Below are 26,520 nucleotides of genomic sequence, written 5' to 3'. Positions count from 1 at the left end.
TAAGAGCGAGGTAAATCGAATCGTGGAGGACGTTATATTCGGTGTTCGTCAACAGTTAGTCGTTGTATGGTGATCCAGAGAATGAGCGTGGGGTAGTTGGAGAGTCGAGTCGAAGAGGGGAGAAGAAGAGAATCAGCCAAGGCAAGAAAAGAAAGGCCAAGTCTGCATTAGGCCGGGGACTCGGAAGTTGAAGATGAGAAAGCGGAAACGAAGAAGACAAGTAGAAGAGTAGGCAGAAGTAAGAAAAAGAATATCGAGGTGGGACGACAGGTGACAGCACAACATGAAGGTACAATACAACGGATGGACAGTGGAGGGGAACGGGGCCACTCAGTAAAAGGAACAGCGTGGAAGTCGCGGCGCGCGGTGTCCAAGCTCCCCCGTCATTGCCGTCGGCCGGTGCATTGCAGTACTGTACCTGTCCGTGGTGGTGGAGAGTGGTGCAGAAACATGCTCTTTCTGCCCTTGTCCCCTGAATTTGGGGCCATGGTGGTGATCCAGTCGGCCCAGTCCGATGTTTCAGGGTCAGGGGCTGACGCTGGCCGCCCCAATGGCTGGGACTTGGTGGGGCCCACCCGACCTTCAGTGCTCCTGTGCTCCTGCACCTTGCGGCCCACGGGCTTAAGGTGCTGCTGCGCTAAACATCGGACGGCACCCACGCCGGACCGGGGATTTGTTGACTTGTCCCCCACCCCGGACTCGGCCAAGTACGTATCCGTAGTCAGCTGCTATTTGGGATGATTTTATTGGACGCTGCTTCAGCAGGCACTTTGACCTCCACATCGGCAGCAGGCGCGAACTTGGACCTCACTTATTAACTTCTCTCTACCTATTTCTTCTTCTGTGCATGTACGAGAAACAATCCGATCTCTGAATATCTATTCTGCTATCATCAATTATATACCCACTTGATCAGACGCTGCAGCACTGCCATTCGATCCCATCTCACATCATCAGATGACAAAGTCTGCCGTCAGCATTACCGTCCATGCTTCGCATAGTGCTGGGAGATGACGGGCAGCCGAGGCCAAGACCTTTGTGCTTGTCCTTCCCGAATCGACGCCAATTTCTCAGACTATCGCAACTCTAAAGGGGCCCGGCGATGGAACAATGTCACACTGGCAAAGACGGCAATCCGCATTTCCCGAGCTTGCTCAGCCACCAATTCTGCCCAAATTGCAGCACATCGCCGACATATTGAACAAGACACCGGCACTGGACTATCCGTTGCACACTAACGATGAACGCCGCTGGGATCGTCAGTCAGTGCTGTCTGTCAAACACCACGCGGATCCCCTTGGATTCCTAGATTGGCTCGTCAGTCACCATACACAAAACCCTTCAATGCGATCCGTCGAAAACGTACCTTATAAGGGATTGGAATAAAATAGTCCGCAGCCATCTCACAATCTCTCACCGTCGTCTCAAAGATCCTGAGCACACCAACATCACCCGCCCGCCGGTCCTCTCCTTCCTTTCCACTACCGCCCACGACGCCCGCTCCGCCCCACCGCCGGAATAGCTTCGCGAGCATGAGATACAACTCGGCCTGCGCTAGCGCCATCCCGAGACACACCCGCGTGCCCCCGCAAAACACGGTCAAATACTTCTCCAGCCGCTCGCCGTCCTCCACCCACCGCTCCGGATGGAACCCAAACGGGTCATAGTAAATGCGCGGATCCGTCTGCGTCTTGTACGTGCTCATCCCAATCACCGTCCCCGGTGGGAGGTGCACGCTCCCACCGCTGCCGTCCTTGTCGTGATACACCAGCGTCTCGTCGGGGCACACCCTCGCCAGCCGCGAACTCGTCCCGAATCCGAGCCGCAGCGCCTCCTTGACGACACCCCGCAGGTATGGCAGGTTCTCCAGCTCCGCGAGCGGCACCACGGCATCGCGGTCCGGGATCGCGGAGAACAGCTCGTCGCGCAGCCGGCGCAGCGTCGAGGGCCGGTTGAGGAGGTGGAACACGGCCAGCGACAGCGTCCACGACGTCGTGAGCGTGCCGCCCTGCACCAGGATCTGCCCGTCCTGCGCGAGCCGCGAGACCGTCTTCTCGGCGGGCGGTAGGAGCTTGGAGGAGAGCATGTCGTGGAAGATTGTCGGATGGCTGACGTCCAGCTGCCACTTTTCCGTGTGCTGCGTGGCTTTGATCTCGCCGATTTGGTCCTTGATGTCGTTCTTCATCTTGAGGAAGCCGCCCCAGCCTGTTTGTGGATGTGAAATGTGAGTAATGAGCCGAGAGTGAGAAGCCATGATAGTGTAGAGGCAAAGAACAACTTACCGGGAACGAAACGCCCGGAAAATGATTCTGGTAATGCGTTGACCAGCGTCAGGGCCCAGTTCATATGCTTGATCATGGGCCCCAGATGCGTACCCATGAGGAGGTTATCCGTCACCACCTTGCCGAACGTCTCATCCTCGACTGCGGAAATCCCATTAGCTTCCACTACTGATGTATGCCAATCTTTCGAGACCGCGCTACTCACTTAGGTGGTCACTCCTGGCGAAGCTATATTCGTTAATGACATCTGATCCATCGCGTCAGTAACTGAAAACTCCAAATCCTTCCAGCAAAGGCATTGAGGCCAGGGGTTGGTTTTGGTTTACCATTAGTAAAGGCCGAAAAGGGATACATGACGTCCAACGGCTCCTTGGACCTCTCGCTAGATTCCAGAAGACGGTCAAGCAGCGCATCGACCCGTTCCTCGATAACAGGCTGCAACTTGCGGACCGTCTGCGTCGAGAAGAAGGGGTTCAGCGCCGCGCGCCGAAGTTTGTGGTGATCATGGTTCACAGTCGCCAGCGCGCTCTCTCCAGGGATCGTTAGCTCAAGGCATTTGCCTTCTTGAAAAAGAGAGAGACAAGGCTTTATGATATTGCTTACCAGGGGATCCAAACTACACCAGTCCACATTAGCAAACACATCCACTGTCTTCCCAACCTCCCTCTCAGGAAGGGGAGATCAAAGTTGGAAGACAAAACAAGAGAACAAAACATAAACATCACATACTTGCTGCGTATAAAACCCCCACTTCTCCCTAACCCTCCCCGGTCCCGTATACAGCTCCGAAAAGAACTCCGGGTCGCCGACGTGCACCTCCCACGGACTAATCCGCACCACGGGCCCGTACCGCCGGTGCAGCTCGATAATCTTGAACGTGTACTGCCCGCCGAGGACAATGTCGTAGTAGAACTCGTACAGCTGCGTCAGCGCCGCCAGGCGCGGACCCGGGACGTGGGAGACGGGGCTGAAGTAGAGGCGGCGGACGCCGAGCTGGAGGGCGTAGAGGAGCCAGAGGAGGGAAAGGAGTGCTGCGAGTCGTGTCGGGGTGAGGGCGAGGGTGGTTAGGCCCGAGAGGATGGTTTGGATCGCCATCTTTGAATTCGCTTCCGTGCGGGTGTCCTTTGCGATGGAAACTTGCTGGAGCACGGGAGAAGATGGGAAGTTGCTTTCTCTCTGTCTCTCTCAGCTCGAGCTGTATCTATCCGAGAGGCCGGGTCCCGTAGACCATATAATAGACCACCACCTCACTACACGCCGCCGCCACTACCATCACCTCACCTCACAAACACCCCCCAAAACTACTGCGTGCCGGGATACGTGCTTAACGGGAACAAAAGTGGCGCCCAGCTTTGAACAATGAGGTTTAGCAAACCGGCCTAGCGGCGGCGCTAGTACAGGGTGGTCGTGATGATGGTTTGATGGGGAACAAACCAAGTAGCTACTAGCTGCGCTGCGCTGAAGCAGCTTTTTTCGTCGTCATCTTGGCGGGAAGAAGATTGTGGGTATTTGGTCCTGGAACTATGTACTGATCCTGGAAGCAGGTCCCTCTTCTTTTTTTTACTTTTTTGGCTGCCCGCCAGTGTCCGTGTCGAAGACGAAGAAGAAAGTTTTCGGGTGCGTCCATTGATAGACTAAGGTAGGTTTTCTTGCGGCCGGAGTAGCGTGATGAAGGTCCGAGGCCATAGCTTCGGGTACCCTAGTTGAGTAAGAAGATACCGGATGAAAGAGAGCCAATGACTTCTTTCAGGGACACACACTCTTCCTCAACTACATGGTATCTTGGATCTGGTATCTTGCATCGTGTTTCGTCAGATACGTGATCTCGGGTGGATCGTATTTGGCGATGAACATAAGATTCTGGAACCGATCGATGCTCCGTGTGTTGTTTGCCTGTGCCGCCAATCACCAGGAGATTATTACCCTAATTCAGCAATGGAAATCATATCTCCGGGCCTCGTAAGGAAATTATACCACAGAGCAGCAGGCCCAGGGAGCTGGGTTTGTTACACATAGATCTCATTATCATAAGATCGGACAGATCGGATCTAGCAAAGGGAGAAATTGTGCCGCCAAACATTGATCCTTCACGTACGGGGCAAGATTCCTTCGATTTGCACATTGAAAGAATGAGACGTGGTTTGCCATGCCAAAACTGAAACCAACAGAAACACACAAACAGAGCCTCATGGGTTCTAGCCTCTAGATTGGAAGCAAGCAAGCAAGCACCACCACAGAGGCGCAGCATCGACCTACCTAAAGCAAGGCACGAAGCACGTGAGGTCTTGAAAGTTGGGTTACGAACAGGCCAACCCCGGACCCCGTTTCCTGGGGACCGGAATGAAGTCGAAATTGACTTCCCAACGGCAAACACCATCTCCGTCCGTATGGACAGTCCCGGAGGGAAGGTCGCCGAGATCCGGCATTGGCACCTTACTCCGGAAGGGGCTTTGCACCGGGCTTCGCCGCCCGCCCGCGGAGACCCGTTGCATGGGAATTCAGAGTTGGCCAACAGGAGAATGAGGAGAATTCCGTCATAGCAAACCCTTCCTACGTAATCGAAGCAGAGAGCTCTCTCTCTCTCTCTCTCTGTTCCTCGACGATAAAGCTTGTTTTATCTTCGTCTCTGGCCGAAGCGTGCAGTACGTCTACGAGGATAGCTTGACCCACCAATGAAGAATCGACTCTGCCAAGTTGCCAAGGCTTCGATGACAAGAGAATGCAGAGCATTAACCAACCACGCCAAACCATCACCGTCTTTGCGGATTGGTAGTGCTATGCAGACATGACGGCATGTTGTGTACAGCAGCAGGCGATCGGTGCTGTGCCGCAGATGAGGAGCAGAGGAGGAACTTAAGAGGAGGAAAGATCCCCTAAAGTCTGGACCAATTGAGTTCCAAAAGTTCAACGTGTGCCGGGCGACGATCTGCAATCAGTGTTACTCAAATGACGTCGCGACCGCCCTCTCGTCTCCTTACGAGTTCGATCGTCTCTCGCTGTCCTTCTCTCTACGGATACTCCAAAGTCCCAAGAGGCCTGTGAGATTGTAGAAGCCATCGTTGCCAAGGATTATATTCTAGATGCCTAGAGGGTGGGAACATGTTCGTAAATTGTTTCCTGGAAGAGCGAGAGCATTGGCGCTGACTACGGATACACCAGTATGAGAGCGGAGTCAAGTCGAGCACATGGAGAAATAAGCTTCCAGGGAGCATGGGAGTTTGGCACGACCTTACCTTGGTCCACTCCACTGGGATTATGCCCCTGTACTAAATGTGCGATAAGCTCCGAGGGAAGCATTGGTCCCTCCTCTCACAAGCCTCTCAGGGAATCACAGCCCTCCGGTTGCCTCCGTGGTGCTCCAGTTCTCCAGAACAGAAGGGGGAGGGAGGACCGCACATGGCCGCTCCGTAAGGCTGATTGAAAGCTACGCCAGGTCCCCCGCTGTTGATGCTGCCAACTGGGGGTTCTTGGTCTTGGTCTTGGTCAGTCTCCAGGTTCAGAAGGGGTCATCCCTCCAACAGCGCTTGCAAGTATACACCATGCATGCCCCCCTGGCAGCTTTGAGAACACCGCCCGATACTGTGGTTACCGCGATGCCGAATGAGGAACTATCAAGTCGCGACTTCTTCGACTTGTCCTCTCTCCTATGGAGCATCTCGTACCTACAGGCTACAGCCTATTACCACGAGCTAGGACGGCGCCAAGGAAGAGCCCCTCGCCGGCTGTCATGGTGAGATTATACCACGCTACGAATATCGTTGTACCTTTTGCGCGCAAATTGGCGAATGGCATCACCTACGGCTGATCTTTTGCCAAGACCAGACTAAGAAAATCCTCAATCACACCTTGTCAACTCGGTCTCCTCGCTCTTTCTCACCAGCCAGCCAGACCTTGCCAGAGCGGCAGAGAAGTGATCGTCGCCGTCTGCTGGGCCAATTCATGGCATCCTCCAAGTGTCTTTCTGCTGGGCAGGTTAAGCTTGTTTTCCTCGCTTACAACTAACTTCCTAGTTTCGGGTCTTGATGAATATGCGCAGCTGCGCAGCCTCTCAAAAGAGGTCAAAAAGATTGCAGGTCAGAAATGACGAGAGAGGGACCCCCGCCTCACCCCCAGACCATCTGTATCTGTACGGTGTGTGACATTGTAACTAGCAGGGCTCAGATCAAAGGCCAATGTTCGGTGGCCTGGGTGCGTGGTGGTGGTGGTGGGACTAAACCGCCGGCCGCTGGTCGACGCATGTAAGACGGGCGGGCGCCGCTTGCGGTGTCTTTGATACTTAAAGACTTGGCAGCCCGCTGCTCTCTCTCTCTCTCACACACACACTGTCTTCAGCCTTAGATCCATTCTTACTTTGCTTCAACGAACATTTCCTCAATCACATCTTCCCCTCAGTTCGAGTGTCTTGTGTAACAGAGTCTCCCACAACCAATCAGATATCCTCCAGCGAGGGACGAGAACCAATCGATCTAAGCGCCGCCGCCAGCTCACAACAGTAACAGCAACACACCTACCAACAAACCCAATCCAACCCGAGCACACATGGACTTCATCCTCGACTCCCGCGTCCCCAAAGGCGGTGGCTCCAGCGGCAGCCGCGGCTCCAGCGGCGGCAGCAAATCCTCAAAATCATCCAAATCAAAGAGCGGAAAGAACAAGTACAAAGGCGGCGGCCGCGTCGGTGCCGCCGGCGGAGGCGGGGGAGGTGGAGGAGGCGGCGGCTTCAGCGCGCTTCCCCTCTGGGCCCGGATCCTCATCATCGTCCTGGTTGTGTGGTTCGTTCTGTTCCTGGTCTCGCTCGCGTTTTACACGGTCAAAGGTAAGGCTTGTCTTATCGCAGGAGTATTGAAGAATAGCATGACTTACACCGGAGAACAGAACTCAAGCGCAAAAAGGAAGGAAAGAAATTCCGCATCGGCCACGTCCTCGGCCGCGCCCTCCTCGTCTCCACGGGCCTCTGGATCCCCTTTACTCTCTACCGAAAATTCATCTCCCGGCGCAGGGAAAAGTCCGGAGGAAGCGGCGGCGACGGCGACGAAACCAAGCGCTCCGCTGGCGGCACATACGCCAAGATTGAAGAAGGCAGGAGGTCCGATGACACCGGAACCCGAGACTCTTGGTATGCCGGAGCCGGAGCCGGCACCCACAACAATAACAACAACGCGGACAGCAAGTATGAGCCCATGGGCTACGCGCCCCATTACCGGTCTCCGTCACCTGCTCCGCCCCCGGCGGCCGGTGCTGCTCCGGCTCCCACCGGCGCGGCGGACGAGTATTACATGCCGCAGCCGCCTTCTCAGACGGCGCCGACTCAGCACCCGCCTCAGTATAGCTAAAGGATGTCCCGGTTCGGATTACGTCTCGGGCCATGATCGAATGATGATGGGCTAGGTTTCTATGATGATACGCCTTGTTCCAACGTTTTGCTACTTTCTTCCCTTCTCCGGATCGATACCCCTTTTCCTCAATTTAGCGTTTCGTATTACCTTTGTCAGTACAAAAGGATGCATGTACCGATGTGTGTCACAAAATAGGACCTAGAACAGAACTTCAAACTTTACTACTACTCATCTGATTTTTGGGTACATACCTCCTACATCACCACGCTTCACCTTCCAGTATCTCTCAACCATACGCTCCAGTCGCCAAAACAGATGTTCCATAGTCCACGCACTGCGAGACCTGGAGTTCTTGTGCCCCATTTATAGATGCGACGCAGTCCGGTTCCCGTAGGGCCTGCCAATGCTCCAACCAACGAAGCTTCCCTTTCCACCTCCTCAATGACATCGGGCTGGTATCTCGCCTCTTGTCCTTTAGTCAGCCGTAGACTGCGCGTTGATAGCCGACGGACGGCGTAAACACTCTTTGTCGTCCATCTGAGAGGCTAAGGGGAGGCGCCACAGCCATCGCCCTCAAGGCCCAAAGCTGATGTCAACTTATGTGGTTTTCTGCTGAACCTCGTCAGCGCGTCGATTCATCCCGCTTTGTTCTCTCTCTCACTTACACCGCGCACCCGAACTTATTGGCTCATCAAACATCTAGCCCCTGAGCCCTGTCTAACAATTCAATTGACTACTCCTCCACACTGGTTGGAATTCCCATCAGTCTCGAACGTCCCACACAAAATATGGAAGATCAAGTGAACACAACCATACTACCGAGCAGCCGACATCCCGAGTCTCATGAACCCTCTCAACGAAGCCATCCATCCTTAGTTTACAGTACCTCTACTTCTTAGCCGCAGCCCCATCACCGCCGCCCCCAGCCCGATTCTTACTCGAAGCCGACGCGGAAGCGGAAGACCCCGAACCCGTGCCGTTCCATCCTCCCATCTGCTGTTGTTGCTGCTGCTGCTGCTGCTGTGACTGCTGTTGCGCCATCTGCATCTGCATCTGCCGCTGCATCATCGCCCTCTGAGCCGAGGCGCCGTAATCACCGCCGTCGTTCTGAATAGCGAGGCTTGCCTGGGCACCAGCACTCGTACCAGCACCGCCGACAGACCTCGGCTTCTTCTTCTTTGCGAATCCTCCCAGGTCTGTGGTATCGTACCCGCTTCGACCCATTCTGTTCCTCTCCCCTTGTCCTTCCCTTTGCCGCGTCGAACGTACGGCCTTTACACGTATTTCGTGTAACTATTTCGTCGCGTGGTGCGTTGATGAACCTGGTGGACGTGTGAGAGGTCTCCTCGCCTCTTGTGCTTGCGACTTTCCGGAAAGGAGGGATTCCGGATCCCAAATGGTCAAGTCGATTAAAAGCGCCCGTATGCGCCAACTGGAATCGTGTCTTTCAGCTTCCTTCCGACAATGGAAAAGTGAGCTTTTCTTTTTTTGTGAAGGGTTGGCCCGGTCTGGAGGAGTCGGTCTCCTCTCGTATAGTGATTCAAAGTAGATTGATAAAATAAGTGCGTCAGGGCGGCCGCGGTCGTAGAAGAGCAGGCCCTCGGCAACCAGATATCGTCTCGTAAAGTCTCGTGTGTTTGCTACTTTCTCTTACGAATGACATTGTCTGAGTGGAATGGCCTCAAATTTCTGCTCAAGGTAAAAAGCGATAGACGGATTCAACAATGACTCTCGTTATAGTAGACTTGAAGTCAAGAAAGCTGATTTGATGGTGACTGATTGTTGATTTCGACCGTTGATCCCCCACCAAATATCACGAGTGGAAGTGTGTGGATATGGAGTTGAGTTTGGGTGTGTGTCTCCTGTGTAATGACAAAAGTCGCAGAACCAAGCAACATCTTCGACCTCCATGCGTCTTTCCCTTTTGCTTTATACGAGCCAAATACCAGAAATAGAGCACTAGAGTCGCAAATCCCGTCTTGCTTGTCTTGCTGCTTGCTCCAAAAGAGATCATGGTTGCGAAATCTGTCCCAGACTTTCTTGTATTTTGTTTGCCCGTCACTGACTCAGCCTGTCTCAGGAGGCTTTTCCTTGGTGTCACTAAAACTTCGTCAGAAAACAAGGGAGATGGACAGAGGACGTGTTCCTCATTGTTGTTGTTTTTTGCTTTTTCCTCTCCGCCCTCTCGTCCTCTCCCCTTTTCTTATTCCCGCCCCGACGAAAATGCAAATGCACTATCGTTGTCTTCCTGTGCCTGGAGAAGAGAGTGAGACAACATATCCGTACGAGACCCCCTTTCACTGGTATTTGTTGAGCAAGGGAGGTAAGTCTGCATTGGCATGTCTCCCCGTGCCCCTGGCCCCCTGGCCCCTCCTCCCCATTGTCTGGACTGACACAAAGTTCCGAAAGACAATGAACCTGAAAGAGACATGCAATACAGACGCTGTCAAACCTGTCAAGCTTGTTAGATCGTTCGCAAATCTCGGGGAGACCACGGAGATGAACCCGGCTGGGTGGTCAAATGGGGCACGGCTGGGATTGGATCGGGACCCGCTCCGCCAGCATGACGTTCTGTTGGTAAGTTCCATTCAAGAGGCTCAAGTAAGACGTTCTTCCTTCCCCTGCGATGATTGTGATGATGAGGGATGAAGCTCGCCCCCGATGATTCAGAAGGATTCGCTCATTAGACATGGGAAGGGCGATAAGCACTTATAAAGAGCCCCCGGGAGTCAGGCCTCGCTAGTCAGGCACAGCGCCACCAGGAAATGTCGTCTCATTCCGTCACGGGAGGGAGTGGTCGAGATCCTTCTCCTGCGCTTTGGAATTGCGTTCATCAGCGATGAGATCTGACATATTCCAGGCGATAAATCGAGGTGGCGGTGACTTCCACTACGGCCTTAATCCAAGGCAACGTCGAACCGAAATATCGATGCTTAGTGTCTCAAATTCCGAGACAGATTTCCTGGCGCCATCTTGCCGTGTGTTCCAGCACTGGTTCGGCCGCGATAGATGGTTAAGCATTCTTCTGAATACCCTAGATCTGTCGAGTAGCATCGGTCAAAGGTAGCGATTTGGTATTCTTAGGAAGAGGAAGTGTATTAGGATCGGAATGAGGTCCGCCAAAAGAAACCATCTATACGAAAATGTACAAACTTACGCCATTCATCCACACCATAATCAGGCCGATAGGTCTTGGGATGTTCTTGAAGGGCATTGCCACAAAGGACCCCAACAGCTTCGTGCTGCTATTTGCCAATCTCCGTTATCAAGGCATGTTGAGCCGTTGACTAGGAGTAGCTCACTGCTTTGTCGTATGTCCATCATCCATGGGCTTGACAGCTTCCTTCGGTCTATCGGTCGGCTCCTCCTTTGCCTCAGCTCGACTTTGGGCGAAAGCGTCTCTGGTGGTCCTTATTAGTGTACTAGCTCCGAAGTCCTATCCAGCGATACCAACATTGCTTGTTCGTACCTGAGAATGTTGCGGCAGCTGGATCGAGGCGTATTCTCTATCGGTGGAGATAGGCCAGCCTTGGTTGGTTGAGGATTCCGCTCTGCCGTGGCATCTTGCTGATCAGACAGTCCCGAGTCCTCGCTCTGCATGTTTTGTCTTGTCTCCCTGTGGCTGTATGGCGACTCGTGACCACCCTTGCTCTTCTTCTTATCCCGACCGAGGAGTCGTCGAAGCCTGGCCCGAAACCCTCTCTTCTTCTGCTCCTTCTTCGCCACCCTCTTCTTCGGCTTCTTGCTGCCACGACGCCTTGGACGCTGCTCCGAACCAGAAGAAGGTGCCGAAGAACCCCAATTATCCGCCAGGATATTCGGCGGCAGCTCCAGGTCGTCTACATCGTCAACGTCGTCGACATCGAAGTCCTCTTTGGACGAAAAGGGCCCCCGGGACTCGGTCGATGCCCTCGACCTCCGTGTCCCCCGAGACGGCGTCATCCGCGACACGAGCATGGCCTGCTTCTTTTTCATCGATCCCATGCTCCAGTTAGATTGAGAATTCAGCCTTTCCAAGGACGCCAAGAAGGACTGGCTTTTGCCGCTGCTGCGGCTGCCTTCGCGGCTATGTAGTCTCTTGCTCTTATCTTCGCGGTAGGGGGAAAGGAGTGGAGCGATTGGTGGTTCGTTCCAAGAGGCAGGGCTGGGTCCGGCCATTGTATTCATCAGCGAGCTTTTGGGGGTATTCTAGCAGGTACATGTACTCGTAGCGATGTGATGTTTCGTTGCTTCAAGCCAGGCGGATTGTCGGATGTCGAGAAGGGTGTACGATGGATCTGGAAGCTCAAAGCTCGAAGCAGGTGAGGTCTTTGCGACTAATGTGCCCAGGTAAGAGAATTAGAGGTAAGTGAGCTTCTCAATGGGATGCTCCTTCGTAGAAAGTCAAGTGCACCGAGAACCTGCCCCAATAGCGTCGAGTGCCGAGTTGAGGAAGGCGAGCCTCCAATCGAGGCAGCTTGCACGCTTGTCGCTGCTATCAATTTCCCTTGGGAAGCCGCGTCGTACACTCAAAATAACACTAAAAAAGATACCGTGAGCAAGTAAGGTATCGTTACTTGGCATAAAGCGGCACTCTTCACAACACCATACGCAACTGGAATTGAGTTGCAACGTAAATACTATCGTTGATTCACACTTATAAAAAGACGGGCAAGTAAATTCGCACCGAGGTATCATCAGCCGTACAGACAATCCTCGTATCAGAGCCGTGAAATAATAGCAATACCCAAATACTCCTCCCCAAGGGCCGTGAGACCGTGATACATACGTTCAGGAAGCCACCAAACTCCTATATCCTTGTCCAACTGAACATCATTAATACGCTTCTCAAATTTTCACATCCTCGTCAAACTCTCAAGGCCAGCGACTGGGGCCAATAATCTCGCCAGGTGCCACTTGCGTCCTGATTGCCGTTCCCTTCCAGTCCATCGTTTGAAATACGTCGACATTACCCCACCATTGTGGTGGCCTGGCGGATGTGAGGTACAGCGTGAAGAAGATGATGAGGGTGGCCACGATGAGGCCACAATCGAGAGCTGCCGAGGTAATGTAGTTGTATTGCAACCACCAGCCAGTGTAGCGACGCTTGATGAAGAAGTTGAAGATGGTGCCGACGAGCGCCCAGCAGAGGTAGATGTAGACACTGGCAGGGGGGAGCCAGCCGGAACCTCCGTAGAGGAGGGGGGTGTTGACGTAGCGCCAGATGCTCTTGGGCCACTTCCGGGCAAGGAACCAAGTAATAACTGGTGTGATGGCGCCAACGAGCCAGAACCACTGGAGAGAGGCGTACAGAGCTTGGCCGGAAAAGATGCGGGCGGGGCCGATCGCACCCCAGATGATTGATGCGGTGAAGAAGACACGACCACCGGGGCAGGTGTAGCTGTTGGGCTGGTCGGGCTGGCAGACGTCGGGGATGGTGCCGAGGGCCCAGTTCATGACAGCAATCTGAACGATAGCTGACCAGAGCGACGCGACAAGCTGGGAGGCGAACATGGTACGAGGGGGTACCTTCATGTAGTGACCGAGCTTGAGATCCTGTGCAAAGTACAGCGCTTGCGACATGCAGATGTAGCCGTAGTTCTTAAACATCATCATCGCGAGGGGTCGGCCCGGCACCATGTAACCGATGATGAACTCGGTCAAAACGTTGAGGCCGAGCTGGATGTTGGTGATGGCCTGCACGATGCCGATAGGAATGAGCCAGAATACGGGAATCAGAATGCACACAACGTAGGCCCACGCAGGGAACCCAGTTGGCCACCCGGCAACAACACCAAACGAGATGGCAACCATGACGACGAAGAGTGCTGAGAATGATTGTTAGCCTAGGTCAAAGGAAAATACCATCGACAAAACGTACCCAGATACCACCAGTCCTCAGCGTCACGATACTTCTTCATCAAACGCATGTGCACGTCGTCCTCTTGATGGCGTGCCAGCTTAAACTGACCCCAAATTTCGGTGCCATGGTACAGAACAACGTGGACGACAACGGCAGCTACGGCGGCGAACGACAGAGCGTAGGCCAGAGCGAATTGAGTCGGCAGGTAGAGAGGAGAGTAGTCGTTGTAGGCGGTCTCGTTGAATTGCAAGTTGGCATCGAGGATTCGGGTAACGTTGTAGACGGCGCCAGTATTGTCGAAAGATTCGGAGCTCTGTACGGGGAAGTAGTCGGAATACCAGGTTCCGGAAAAGTGGATGCCGGAAGAGACGATAACGAAGAAGATGATGATGCCCGCGATCACATTAGCGATGGCGTGGAAAGGCGGGATCAGCGGCGATGTGAGGTAACCTGAGATGACGGTCCAGTCAAATGAGATGGGCATGAGTCCATAACCTGAAAGGCCACCAAAGACCTTGTTGACGATCTCGTTCTTGGGCGCAATCCAGCAGATCCAAGTAAAATACGAAAGTCCTTGGAAAATCCAACCGGGGAACCAGTACCAGATGAAGGCGCCGCTGCTGACGATGAGGAACCAGCGGTAGCGGCCAATTTTCCAGCCGTTGGTCTTGGTCGGGTCTGAGCCGGAGTGATCGTGGAGGGTGTAGAAGAGAGCACAGTTAACCAGGTTCGAGGGCCAGATCATGGCAGAGGGCCACACAAGGAAGCGTCGGGCCAGACCGGCCAGACCATATCCAGTACAAAGGGTAGTAATGCCAAAGAGCAACTGGAAAGCCCAGCCAAAGTGCTGCTTGTAGAAAAGCTGCTGTGCAAGCAAGACATCGGTTGCGTACAAGACACCACCTCCATAGGCAGCCTAATAATCATAGTCAGTTCTGCCGTTGATCTTTTTTTCTCTAAGAAGCCTCTTTTGCCGCGACTCGAAATCTTGGCTGCTGCTATCCCCCAATCTGGAGTATCGACAGCGCCCCGCTCCTGATAAAAATCGTCCAAACTCACATTAGACATGGCCACAATGATAACGTGCTCCTTGTAGTTGAAACGGCCGGGTTTAAGGTTGAACTTGACACCAAAGACGTTCTGCTCCTTGTCGGGCATGACTAAATCCCAACCCAGGCCAATGGGATAGGCGATAAGTTGGACGACATAGGTGGTGATGGTAACGCTGGGGTTACGGAGTGAGAAGAGCATGTTGACACCGGAGCCAACCGTGCAGAGAAGCATGCCGATGACCCATGCGCGAATCGTATTTGCTGGCAAATCGACATCGTAATTCCGTACTACAGCGCGGACCTTTGTTGCGGCGGCGGATCATGTTAGCGACTTGAACGAGTTTCTCATTTTGGCTTTTTTTTTCCCTCTGTCTGTCCGTCCCACCGCGATACAAGGCTCTCAAGGCCTGGGCGGAATTTCGCGACGTACCTCTGGATAGGGCGAGTTGTCCTCCATAAGAGCCTGTTCAATTTCGAGACCCTTCTCGGCGTTTCCGGTAGCAAGCGCGGTATCGACATCGTTGAGCTCATCAATTGGCATGTTCGGATCGAGCTTGTGTGCCTTCTCGAATTGAGCCAGAGCCTTCAGCGGCTCGATGCCCGTGGCCTCGGCATCGTCTTCGAGGGCGGGGTAGGGCGTGATCTCCTCGGGCTCGCCACGTTTGCGAAAAATAGACGGCATCGTGACAACTGTGCCTCTCTCCTTCAATCTACTGTCGACAGAGTAGGTTGAAAGGTGAGGGTTTAGGTACGCCGATTGCGGATGGGTTGGAGAGCGACCGACGAGATAAGCAAGAGGGCGAAAAGAAGGCCTCAAGGCCACAACGGGGGAGACTGGGGACAGCGGGCGCCAAGGGCTTTTTCAATCAAATCAAGCGAAAAGATGGCGGCGGCGGCGGCGAAGGTGGTGCCGGTCGGCAGTCTGCAGGCTAACAAGACACCAAGACAATGTGACAAGGTAGAGTCAGCCCGCCAGACAAGTCAAAGTCCCACTCCCCGAAGATGTTGAGATTGAACACCAGCAAGAGGTAAGCTGGCTTTGGACCTCTGTGAACTCGTGAAGTAGTCCCTAGGGATTCTGCAGAGTTGAGAGTGTGTGCCAGTTGTGTGTTTTTTGGGTTAAGATTCGCAGAGTCGAAAGAATGGCGCGCCCAACGATACCCATGAGCCGACTCATTCTCTACCCTCACTATCCCGTATCTATCCCTCCCCAATATCGTCCCGTGTATGTGTGTGTGGGTTCTTCTTTGGGGCCTTGTCGGCGACTTGAGGCGCTGGAAGGGACGGGGGGACCCAAGGGGACTAGAAAGAAATCGGTCCTCTAGCGTGCTATCACGACACCAAATGCAGCGGCGACGCGACAGCCCGCAGGTCCAGCGGCCGTTTGTCGACCTTCCTAAATTGGGGTAGCGACATCCGAGGGGCTGTGGAGGAGGCGAGGGGAAAAGAAGAATGGTTCGCCGGGGACATGGTGACATTGGAAGGACAATGGGCGACAATTCTGATCCACACCTCTCAATCTCTAGTACAACTCGGAGCCGGGGGACACCTAAAGCTGACTCTCTGTTGGTCCAAAGTCGACGCCTCGGTGGCTCGATGCCTGCTGGTCTGGCTGGCTGGAAAGACGAAAGGATTCTGGCTGTCCGGCTTCTTCCCATTTCGAGCTGCTCTGCCTCCCACCCTTTGTCCGCGAAACTTGGGGATCAGCAGATCACAAAGTTGCCGATGTGCCCCTGCCACCGATCCGGGAGTTGGTGCATACTGCTGATCGTCCAGGAGCAAAGTTGGGGGGACGAACAATTGACGGACCAACTGCAAACAGCTACGATTCAACTTCGTCCGATATCTGGAGAGTCCTTACTTTGGCAGTTTAGCCTTGCCATCGTTCTCGCAGTTCGCGTGGCCAATTCGTGCCAGTTCGAAGACTGTTCAAGTGCCAGGCCGCTTGTCCCAAGGGTCCTAGGCTCTCAGTCTGGATGAAAGCCACAGCTGCCAGCGTGCCAATGCTGGAATGCCACTGTAGCCGTCCATTCGGCCCAGCCGCGGCCATTGCGCGAGACTTGGCGAGTCACTGCAACGGGACTTTGGTCGAATTGAGCCGTATCGGCCAATCACCAGTCGTGATTTTCGACCGGGGGCTTTCTGGGAGAGCCTGGCTTATCTCTGGTTGGTGAATGAACCAATGTGACTGGAGACTGGGAAACCCCCCGTCAGTGCTGACAATCTAATCTTATTTCCGATGGTGTCTTCTCCCTCTGTCGTCGGTCGATGAATGTTCACCGGGACATGATACTCTTTTAAGGTTTATCGAACACGCGTTGTTGGACGATCCACAGATTGGAGTCCTAGCTCGTGAACCCCTGGATTTGAAGTGTCGGTTATCGATGGTCCATGGAAGTATCCGTGGACCTCGGTGGGTTTTCCATTAGACTTGCATCGTCTCCTGTTTGCTATTCTTCTGACTACCGGTCCTCCGTGATACGGTGGTATTGGACCTTTGAGGACTCTGGTTGATTCGAAGAGATGTCAACCTCTCGCAGTCAATATTTAGAGATTTGAAACCCCCATAATCGAAGCAGTAGTTGTTGTTGTCCTTGCTCTAACACATTGAAGATAATAACCGGGATCAAGTAGTTGGACACAGTTCAAGGGGATGTACGCTTTGTTGAATAATCTGATCTTGCACTGAAAATTATCAGCTTCCGTTTGGATCAACTCTTGAAGCGTCGTTCTCGGAGACGTAGCCTAAAGAGTATCGGCATTGTGGTGATCCATAGCCATTGTAGACTATGGAGGTCTATCGTCGAAGAAGACTCCAGTTCGTTAGGGGGCGGCCTCACCCAGAAAGAGGATTCGACAGCATTGAGCAAGAAGAAGAGGGTGAACACAACGATAGCTTGACATGAGGTGGGTAAGGTAAGGTAAGAAAGATTTCGGGCAAGACTGATCACCTCCGGATTCCACGGCGATTTTTGGGTTCCTGCCGTCTGCCGGCGTACCTGCTGCGAAAGTGCAGTGCCAAGACGGGAACGGGGCCCACCCGAGCTGTCACTGAACTCCTGGAGCAGTGGGAGGAAGAGCGGAAGGAGCCTCCCCGGCTGGTCAGGTCCGGGCCCCAAGTCGCAGCTTCCCAATGTTAAATGCCGTCACCCATCCACTCTGTAGGGCCAGACCACCTGAGCATCTGCGATCCAATTGTTCCTTCCCTGCCAACCTGACTGCATTTTACAAGTTATCTCACCAAACATGTCAGCCATGTCATAGCACGTAACAGAAACTCCTTCTCCTCCGCTACTCGTTCGGCAAGAAAAAGTCAATTCTCAGCTGCACTGGCGCGACACGCAAGTCATCGTACCTACGTAAGTACTCGATGAAAGAGGAATCCACCGGCAAACTCGGCATTGGACCATACCTATGGGGCACTGAGCTGCTCCAGTCCAGTTCTCCCCCATTCACTGAACCTGCTCCACGTCCCCAGCAAAAGTTGACGAGCTGATGCTGCACCATCGACTGCTGTTGGCCATGGCCTTGGCAGAGAACCCTGGAGGTCCTCGCACTAAGAGGCCAGAGACATCATTCCTGTCTAGCCCATCGCGATTCCCTCCCCTCCTCGGCCCGTGATCTGGGGCTACGAGGCGTGTCTTTCATGCACTTGGAGCTGCTATTTCCGACAAAACTTGTCCACAAGGAAACTCCCGTGCTCCGCTCGGTCTACCGTATGTCGTCATTCATCCCTCATCATCGGCTTGACGGCCACCTTAGCTGCCTCCTCCTTCGTGATCTGCTGTTGTATTTAAGCCTCAAGCGGTGATCCCCCAGACTTGGCAATCTTGATCTCAACATCAATCCATCGCATTGTCTCTTCTAGTGCATGCCCAATCTTCATCTACACTCTTGATACCATAACCACAGTTGCTAATCCAAACGTCAATATGCCTCTTGCAAGTCACGTAGGTTTCGACAAGCATCCTCCGTCGATGATTGATGCGTCATATGAAGATGTTGCACTAGAATTGACACTTTACGCAGGTCAACCCAGAGGACATTGTCCAACGCCTCCAGGCAACTCACATCACAGCTCCAGGTAATGCCAATGCTTCCAGCCATGGCACATCATCACACATCCAACCCTATGACAGCCGATACACCAGTCAAACCAACATTCCCAAGTACAAGATCCCCGATGAGGGCGCCCCAGGAGACACCGTCTTTCAGATGATTAGGGATGAGCTGGACCTCGATGGCAAACCCAACCTGAACCTAGCCAGGTGAGCATTCACGACATTTCCAATAAAGATCCTCTCACTAACAGTATACCAACCTAGTTTCGTGGGAACATGGATGGAACCCAATGCCACCCAGCTTATGCAGGAGAACCTCTCCAAGAACCTCTCAGACGCAGACGAGTACCCTGCCATGATGGAGATGCACCAGCGCTGCATCAGTATCATCTCCCACCTGTGGGGTGTCCAGCCCGGTGAGAAGGCCATCGGCTCCGCAACCACGGGCTCCTCCGAGGCCATCCATCTCGGCGGTCTCGCCATGAAGCGTAGATGGCAGCTGAAACGCAAGGAACAGGGTAAGGACACCTCCAAGCCCAACATTCTCATGGGCTCCAACGCGCAGGTCGCCTTGGAGAAGTTTGCCCGTTACTTTGACGTCGAGGCCCGCATCTTGCCCGTCAGCAAGAAGAGCCACTACCGTCTGGATCCGGCTCTTGTGAGAGAAAATGTCGATGAGAACACCATCGGCGTCTTTGTCATTCTCGGTAGCACATACACGGGGCACTACGAGCCCGTGGAGGAGATTTCGCAGATTCTCGACAAGTACCAGGAAGAGACCGGTATCGACATCCCCATTCACGTCGATGCCGCTTCTGGTGGCTTCATCGCCCCATTCACCCACGCAGGGGTTGGCGGCTCCAAGTGGTAAGTCATATCGACTTGTTCTCTTCTGATCATACACTTACAGCCCGCAGGAACTTTGAGCTCCCCCGCGTCAAGTCAATCAACGTCTCAGGCCACAAGTACGGTCTTGTCTACGCCGGCCTCGGCTGGATCATCTGGCGCGACCAGTCTTTCCTCCCAGAGGACCTCATCTTCGAGCTCCACTACCTCGGAGGCACAGAAAAGTCCTTTACTCTCAACTTCTCCCGCCCAGGTGCCCAGGTTATTGTGCAATACTACAACCTTATTCACCTAGGCTTCGACGGCTACCGCTCCATTATGGAGAATTGCCTCTCCAACGCCCGTATCCTCGCTCAGAGCCTCGAGGCCACGGGATGGTACACCGTCGTCTCCGATATTCACCGCCGCGCACCTCACAAGGAAGCCAGCGGCGCTGTGAAGAAGATTGTAAACCAGGCCGCCACAGCCGTCGGAGGCGAGAGTGCTGCCCCGGGAGAGACGTCGGCCGACTACGTTGCTGGCCTACCTGTCGTCTCTTTCCGTCTGACGGATGAGTTTAAGGCCAAGTACGAACACATCAAGCAGGAGACCGTCTCCCTAATGCTTCGCGCCAAGGGCTGGATCATTCCTAACTACCCGCTCCCACCCAATGAGGAGAAGATTGAGATCCTTCGCGTCGTTGTCCGTGAGACCATGACGTTCGATCTGCTTGAGCGGTTGTTGACGGACATTGTCGAGGTCACGGAGACACTTATTGAGAATGATCAGATCGATTTGCAGGTTCTGAAGAAGCATCACAGCCGCAGGCGGGTGCGTGTCAAGGGCGATGAGGAGAAGCAAAAGAAAGGGAGCGCTGCCAAGGGAGTCGAAGATGGAGTCAGAAAGATGGAGGATGGTATTCATCGTGCGGTATGCTAAGGCATAAAGGTGTTGGCAAACAATTAATCTCGGTAAAACGGTAGCAGCGAAAATTTCATGACATTTTAGCTTCGAGATCTCCTTGGTAATATTTGCCCGATCGGCAAATCCATATGTATAGTACATAAGGGCGTCTCATACCCAAGGGACCATTATGAGTCTACTCTCATCGAGGATTGCTCATGTCTCAACATCTCCGGAATCCATCGCAGCGTTCGACCCGGAACAAAAATCATAAATAGCCATGCACCAAGCTTATTCTATGTTTTTAGTCTAAGCTTGAGGTAGGGTATCTAGCTGCCACTTCTTTTGGGAGTGTCTTTAATCTGGTAGTCGAGCCGAGCTATAAGCTGCGCGCTTTGCGAGTGATTCTGATAGTCTTGTTAGGCATTCCCATGTTTTCCTGTCCCCAAAGAGATCATACCTGACGTAAGAGTTTGCCAGGTTTTTGGCCTCTCTACGAGCGACATAGCTTCTTCTTGGAAAGCTCCGGTCTCCCCTATGTAGGAGCCTTCTGACAGCGGCTTGCCACTCAGGTATCACTTGGTGGTGTTTTGTTTCGGTGAAGAGAAGGGCAGCCAATTCTCATCCACCTCCAGCTGATTGAGCAGAAGCTTCAGCCGTCGTGTCCTCAATCATTGCGTCCGGCCCTTCAACAGTCTTGGGTTCCCTAAATGGTCGTCTTTTCTGACGGGGCGCGTTGACAGGAAACCGCTTGACATTGTCGCAGGTCTTGCACTTCATGACCATAACATCGGCCCAAGGCTTCTTCCCGCCCTTGCTCATATTTTCAACCGTCGTAGTGCAAGACATTCCCTCGATGAGCAGTGAGTCACAGAACTTGCACATCATTTGCTTGACCGAAGGGCTCGGGCGAATTTGAGCCTTGAGAGAGACGGCTCGGATATCAGAGACAAATCGACGAGCAACTTTCTCATTTGTCGAGCGCGAGTTTTCGATCCTGGCGAGCTGCGCGTCTTCTTGAGACCGTGATGATGAGTTTGGAAGTGAGTCGGCGCCCGGGATCTGCAGAGTCGCCAGGTATGAGGCGGCCTGATGCAGGTAGGATACCCGCGTATATGCGTGCCGGTTTGGCAGGCTTTCGCTCTTGGGCTTTGCCATTCTCGCTCGTCCTCCCTGCGATTTGTCCCACGTTTCAGACCCTGAATGGCATTGAAGTCTGCGTTGCAACGAGAGTCAGTGTTGGACCTTGTCGTAAAAACTTCTGCAGGGGTGGTGGGGATGTATGGCTGCCAAACATGAGTGTTTCTCCAGTTCAAAGGTTAAGGTTAAAGGCAGGTGTTCACCGTGTGGACCATAGATGAACACGGTCTTCTCAAAAACGGGTCTGGTCACATGACGTCGCCTTTTGGGGGTGAGACTCAGCCGCCTTTCCTTACGCGAAAGCTTTTGACCTGCGCTGCCCGCCTCACCCTTCGCCTCCAGTTCCACGTCGTCCTTGGATCTTCCACTTCCACATCAACTACGGCGCCTCCTTCCATCACGCCCTCCAACCCTGCACCTCCAGTTGCCATCCGCTTTTAATCCCCCCCACCTGTCGTGCACTTTTCTCGACACGAATACGCGGGTTTTTTCATTCCTGCGATTTTTATAGTCTTTCGACCCTCCCTCTTCACGCGACACAGATCGTCACGCCTCTCCTGACATCTCAAGCTTCGCATCCGCAGCCTTGGGACCTTTTTCGCCGTTGCGCATCAGTACAACGGCCATTTCTTCTCCGACACTTCAATAACGACACCCCCGACAATTGACAACATGTCTGCTGAGGAGGATCTCATCGACTACTCCGACGAGGAGCTCCAGACCAACGAGACTGCGGCCGCCTCCAACGGAAAGAAGGCTGACGCTGCCGCCGGTAACGCCGTCGACAAGAAGGGCAGCTATGTCGGCATCCACTCGACCGGTTTCCGCGACTTCCTTTTGAAGCCCGAGCTTCTCCGCGCTATTGGCGATTGCGGTTTCGAGCATCCTTCGGAGGGTCAGTCCTGAGTTTATGATACCCTAACCCATACATCATCCCCTCCCCCATCAGCAAAGCGTCCGTCCATCTCGCAAGCCACACAAAGAACAAAAAGCCATCGACGTCGCCATCGAAGAAGAGAGAGAAGAAAACGTACCGAGAAGCGGGAGTCAAGTTGGACATCCAAGTTTTTGTACGGGCACTGCTCGCGAATTCACCGGTGACAGGTGGATGTATACAAGCGGCCGTTTCGGGGGAAGCGTGACAGCACCCCTAGGCTGCGCGAACACTGCGGTGTTCCCGAGTGCACTTCAGTCGGTCGGTCGCTGCTAGAGCTTTGGCTCACGGCGGTCTGGCTTCTTTTGTATCACAGTCGCGAGCGACACGGGGCGCATGCGACGCCGACGCTCGCGATTCGTGCTCTGCCCCAGCCATCATCTTGATTGAATGATTGGCGTATTGTCGTAGTGGAGGAGGAGACCAACTCGACAAAATGGCTTCTTTGCGCAGATGGACGGGCCCTTTGCACGCCCTCTACGTCGTTCTTCTGCTCTTGGAACACATATCTAACTTCGGCGCGATCCAACAGTCCAACAAACCTGTATCCCCCAGGCTCTCCTCGGTGGAGATATCATCTGCCAGGCCAAGTCTGGTCTCGGAAAGACAGCCGTCTTCGTCCTGACTACCCTGCAACAAGTTGAGCCCGTTCAGGGCGAGGTCTCCGTGTTGGTTATGTGCCACACTCGTGAGCTTGCCTTCCAGATTCGCAACGAGTACAACCGTTTCAGCAAGTACATGCCCGATATCAAGACTGGTGTCTTCTACGGCGGTACCCCCATCCAGAAGGATGTCGAGACGATCAAGAACAAGGAGACCTGCCCCCATGTCATCGTGGGCACCCCTGGCCGACTTAACGCGTTGGTCCGCGACAAGGTTCTCCGCCTCGGCAGCGTCCGCATTTTCGTCCTCGACGAGTGCGACAAGATGCTCGACCAGATCGGTGAGTAACGGCCTCACACCCGCCGCCAACCAAACCTCTAACATCAACCAGACATGCGCCGTGACGTCCAGGAGATCTTCCGCGCTACCCCCACCCAGAAGCAGGTTATGATGTTCTCAGCCACCCTGTCCGATGACATCAAGCCCATCTGCAGAAAGTTCATGCAGAACCCTACCGAGCACTATGTAGACGAGGACACCAAGCTCACCCTGCACGGTCTTCAGCAATACTACATCAAGCTCGAGGAGCGCGAGAAGAACCGCAAGCTCAACGAACTCCTGGACGACCTTCAGTTCAACCAGGTCATCATCTTCGTCAAGAGCACCCTCCGTGCGACCGAGCTGGACAAGTTGCTGAGAGAGTGCAACTTTCCCTCCATCGCCGTCCACTCCGGCGTCAGCCAGGAGGAGCGTATCCGCCGTTACAAAGAGTTCAAGGAGTTTAACAAGCGTATCTGCGTTGCTACCGATGTCTTCGGCAGAGGTATTGATATCGAGCGTATCAACCTGGCCATCAACTACGATCTGCCCGCCGATGCCGACTCGTACCTGCACAGAGTCGGTCGTGCCGGTCGTTTCGGTACCAAGGGTCTTGCCATCTCCTTTGTGAGCACTGACCAGGACCAGGAGGTTCTCAAGTCTATTGAGAAGCGCTTCGAGGTTGCTCTTCCGTAAGTTTCTCTCAAAACTCTTAGCTTATCTTGTCAAGTCTCTAACGCATTACTTAGTGAGTTCCCCAAGGAGGGTATCGATGCCAGCACCTACATGGCCTCTTAAGCGCGTCATGCCACAGTTTGGCAGAGGAATCTGCTGGTGTATTTTCTTGGTTCTGGTTTCGGGAAATTGCAAAATTTGGACGTGGGTGACGCACACGCAAAGCGGTCACGCAAAAGGGAAGAAATGAAGCTGCTTTTAAAGTGCAACTGAGAAAAAGTCTATCAAGCCTCTCACGGAGAGGTCTCTTGCTGTTTGTACAGAGTAGTTATCAACATGGAATCAAGACTGGATCACCACGCTCATTGTAATTGATCAATTGTATGATGTTTTTCCCACGACAGGCTCGGTCTGCGGGATGCTACGGCTTAGGCCATGCTGTCACTTTGTGCAATACTCTAGCTTCTAGCCTGGCTTGTAGATGTCTTGTCCGGACTTGGGTGCCCACGATGACAACGCCTTTACCACGCCGATGAATGCTACCCGGCCCAGTATTCTCCGTTTGAAGTCTAGCACAATACTCGGCCTCCCTTCCTAGGAGGAGGATGATTAGGTGTAGATACTTGTGCTTTCACGTCGTCTTACGGTAAGTGCGCGCTATGTCATCGATGAAAGACTTTGCAAGTCAAGCAACTCCAGGGTCTACACCGACTGTATTGAATCCTGCCCTATCTCAGCCTCTAAACAAAGGTCCCCCATCAAGTGATTAGTGACCTCTGCAAGGTTGCTAGGCACGGTGAAGAAGTGGTTCTGGAGCAGCAACATACTCGGTAACCCGCCCACAGTTGATTTGAATATGCTGACTCGGCTCTCCACTGCGCGGAGGCCGTATCGGTGGTTGTTGTTTCTCAATACGCGGTTCGGCGTCGGTAGCATGCTGGCTGTCGGCCTCGTCGGCGGTCGGGGCTTGCTTCTTCGCACTCTTGCTGGGCTTCGCGGGGCGCTTTCGCTTCGGGGGAGGGTTCGCTTTTTTGTCGGCTTCCTTGTCGGCTTGGGTCTTGGCCTTTTGCTGCCTCTTGGTCAAGGGCTGAAACAGCTCTCAAAGTCGCCAAGGGAAAGCTGAGAGAAGGTTCCTCGTAGGTCTTCGAAACAAGAGCAGCCTGGAAGTTTATGAACATAGTTGTCACTGCTTACCTATTCCACTGGCAATACATGAGAAGCAGCACTGCTTGATGGCGAATAGCCTAGACTGGTATGTATAGCCAGCGGAGAGCTGTCAGAGGTCACGTCCGCGCTGGGACACTTCACCCGTCCTCTTTTTTGCTCTTCCCTGTCAGAAGGTTGTTGCATCTCGGAGGTGTAGCAACATCTCGGAGGTCCTAAATGGTGAAGCGACACTAGGCAAATGGTAAGGGGAGGGGGCTTTGATATCGTCTCACGGCCGGCCCCTTGATAGAAATACGGTGTTTAGAAGTCGCAAGTCTAAGAAGAGCTAAGAAAGCTGATAATCTCTGATACTACGCCCTGCCTACGATGCGTTCTACTGCATAATGGTTGTCAAAGATCTTTGGAGGCAAACATTGTTTCGATACTTGATGCAGAACGGTTCAGTGTGTCCCAAAGTCATTCGATGGCTCATGCTTGCTGCGAACCCACAACATCTATGTTTACTTCTCGCAGCGTAGCGGCCCCTGCCATAGAAACGCTGTCGCAAACGGCTTCTAGAGGAGGTGTCTTGTCTTGGAGCTGGGTCGTCATCACAGTCTTCCGCTATCAATTGTTGCCGAGGGTACATTACGCGTACGACAGCAGAGAGAGACCAGGAAAGGACCGAACTTTATGCATCACCATGTCTAGAGTCCAGTAATTGGGCTCCTAGTGACCACGCTTTGACACTATCACTATGATCACGAACTCACCACATCGTCTTCAACCTAATTTAGCACATGCTTGCCCTACTGGTCACACAGAAATGGCACCATTCCCATCTGCAAGACAACATAAGGAATCCCGAGTGGGTTGCCCACGGTTCTCATTTCCAGACGCTTCTTTCCTCGCCCTGATGCGCCCATCAAAGCACACACCAGACACGAGCCCTACCATTGGAATCAGAGCCGACCAACTAAGCTGTTCCAGTAGTAGTTCAGGTGATTTCCGGTACTGAGAGCTCGGTTCCCGACGCGAATATTAAAAGACCCTTTCTTTGCAGGATTCTACCGTGTCTAAGAAGGCGACCATTAGATGTGGGAAGACCTTTTTCATTCTTCTGTTGTGCTACCAACTGTTAGCCTATTGGGCACCCTGAGTCGCTCCTGGAGCATCGACCCAAAGCCTTGATATATGATTCACTATATGTAGTCCTTGCATGCTCCACCCCTTTAGCTATGGGGTATTCTTCGTGGAATATGTGACTGGCAGAGGACAGCAATTCGGGGGTCTGAGAATTTGGAATCGACCATCGATGCTGTCGTGATACATCTGTAAATCTTAGGCGAAGCAACATGGTGAGTACTATATTGAGTGGAACCCATGACTTTCAGTCCGAGAGT

The 26,520-nt window shown here is 53.4% G+C and overlaps 10 protein-coding genes across 10 annotated transcripts; 4 read left to right on the top strand and 6 right to left on the bottom strand.

Annotated features, from left to right (window-relative positions):
- Nucleotides 1–1,263: 1,263 nt before the first annotated feature.
- On the bottom strand, nt 1,264–3,377 carry CABS01_03447 (uncharacterized protein; the record flags this gene model as incomplete). Its single annotated transcript, XM_060536822.1, has 7 exons — nt 1,264–1,305; nt 1,367–2,205; nt 2,283–2,423; nt 2,488–2,529; nt 2,609–2,812; nt 2,886–2,898; nt 3,012–3,377. The coding sequence occupies 7 exons, from the start codon at nt 3,375–3,377 to the stop codon at nt 1,264–1,266; spliced, it is 1,647 nt and encodes a 548-aa protein (XP_060392741.1).
- Nucleotides 3,378–3,981: 604 nt separating this feature from the next.
- CABS01_03446 (uncharacterized protein) lies at nt 3,982–4,362 on the bottom strand (the record flags this gene model as incomplete). Its single annotated transcript, XM_060536821.1, has 2 exons — nt 3,982–4,175; nt 4,257–4,362. The coding sequence occupies 2 exons, from the start codon at nt 4,360–4,362 to the stop codon at nt 3,982–3,984; spliced, it is 300 nt and encodes a 99-aa protein (XP_060392740.1).
- Nucleotides 4,363–6,821: 2,459 nt separating this feature from the next.
- On the top strand, nt 6,822–7,615 carry CABS01_03445 (uncharacterized protein; the record flags this gene model as incomplete). Its single annotated transcript, XM_060536820.1, has 2 exons — nt 6,822–7,098; nt 7,158–7,615. 2 exons carry the CDS (start codon nt 6,822–6,824, stop codon nt 7,613–7,615), a joined length of 735 nt encoding a protein of 244 aa, XP_060392739.1.
- A 1,872-nt stretch (nt 7,616–9,487) lies between these two features.
- On the top strand, nt 9,488–10,267 carry CABS01_03444 (uncharacterized protein; the record flags this gene model as incomplete). The annotated part of the gene is made up of 1 exon (XM_060536819.1): nt 9,488–10,267. The coding sequence occupies one exon, from the start codon at nt 9,488–9,490 to the stop codon at nt 10,265–10,267; it is 780 nt and encodes a 259-aa protein (XP_060392738.1).
- A 649-nt stretch (nt 10,268–10,916) lies between these two features.
- On the bottom strand, nt 10,917–11,776 carry CABS01_03443 (uncharacterized protein; the record flags this gene model as incomplete). The annotated part of the gene is made up of 2 exons (XM_060536818.1): nt 10,917–11,019; nt 11,088–11,776. The coding sequence occupies 2 exons, from the start codon at nt 11,774–11,776 to the stop codon at nt 10,917–10,919; spliced, it is 792 nt and encodes a 263-aa protein (XP_060392737.1).
- A 696-nt stretch (nt 11,777–12,472) lies between these two features.
- CABS01_03442 (OPT family small oligopeptide transporter) lies at nt 12,473–15,194 on the bottom strand (the record flags this gene model as incomplete). The annotated part of the gene is made up of 4 exons (XM_060536817.1): nt 12,473–13,425; nt 13,479–14,376; nt 14,520–14,813; nt 14,943–15,194. 4 exons carry the CDS (start codon nt 15,192–15,194, stop codon nt 12,473–12,475), a joined length of 2,397 nt encoding a protein of 798 aa, XP_060392736.1.
- A 3,250-nt stretch (nt 15,195–18,444) lies between these two features.
- On the top strand, nt 18,445–20,337 carry CABS01_03441 (glutamate decarboxylase; the record flags this gene model as incomplete). The annotated part of the gene is made up of 4 exons (XM_060536816.1): nt 18,445–18,462; nt 18,542–18,780; nt 18,838–19,440; nt 19,491–20,337. 4 exons carry the CDS (start codon nt 18,445–18,447, stop codon nt 20,335–20,337), a joined length of 1,707 nt encoding a protein of 568 aa, XP_060392735.1.
- A 585-nt stretch (nt 20,338–20,922) lies between these two features.
- CABS01_03440 (RNAse P Rpr2/Rpp21/SNM1 subunit domain-containing protein) lies at nt 20,923–21,459 on the bottom strand (the record flags this gene model as incomplete). Its single annotated transcript, XM_060536815.1, has 1 exon — nt 20,923–21,459. One exon carries the CDS (start codon nt 21,457–21,459, stop codon nt 20,923–20,925), a length of 537 nt encoding a protein of 178 aa, XP_060392734.1.
- Nucleotides 21,460–22,113: 654 nt separating this feature from the next.
- On the top strand, nt 22,114–24,094 carry CABS01_03439 (DEAD/DEAH box helicase; the record flags this gene model as incomplete). Its single annotated transcript, XM_060536814.1, has 4 exons — nt 22,114–22,336; nt 22,908–23,318; nt 23,370–23,988; nt 24,046–24,094. 4 exons carry the CDS (start codon nt 22,114–22,116, stop codon nt 24,092–24,094), a joined length of 1,302 nt encoding a protein of 433 aa, XP_060392733.1.
- A 1,417-nt stretch (nt 24,095–25,511) lies between these two features.
- On the bottom strand, nt 25,512–25,766 carry CABS01_03438 (uncharacterized protein; the record flags this gene model as incomplete). Its single annotated transcript, XM_060536813.1, has 1 exon — nt 25,512–25,766. One exon carries the CDS (start codon nt 25,764–25,766, stop codon nt 25,512–25,514), a length of 255 nt encoding a protein of 84 aa, XP_060392732.1.
- Nucleotides 25,767–26,520: the final 754 nt, after the last annotated feature.

Source organism: Colletotrichum abscissum (assembly GCF_030869225.1).
Source record: "Colletotrichum abscissum strain IMI 504890 chromosome Unknown Scaffold_6.1, whole genome shotgun sequence".
In the NCBI taxonomy this organism is placed as follows: domain Eukaryota; kingdom Fungi; phylum Ascomycota; class Sordariomycetes; order Glomerellales; family Glomerellaceae; genus Colletotrichum; species Colletotrichum abscissum.
Note: the sequence above shows the minus strand (reverse complement) of the source record. Positions and strands in the feature narration are given on the sequence as shown.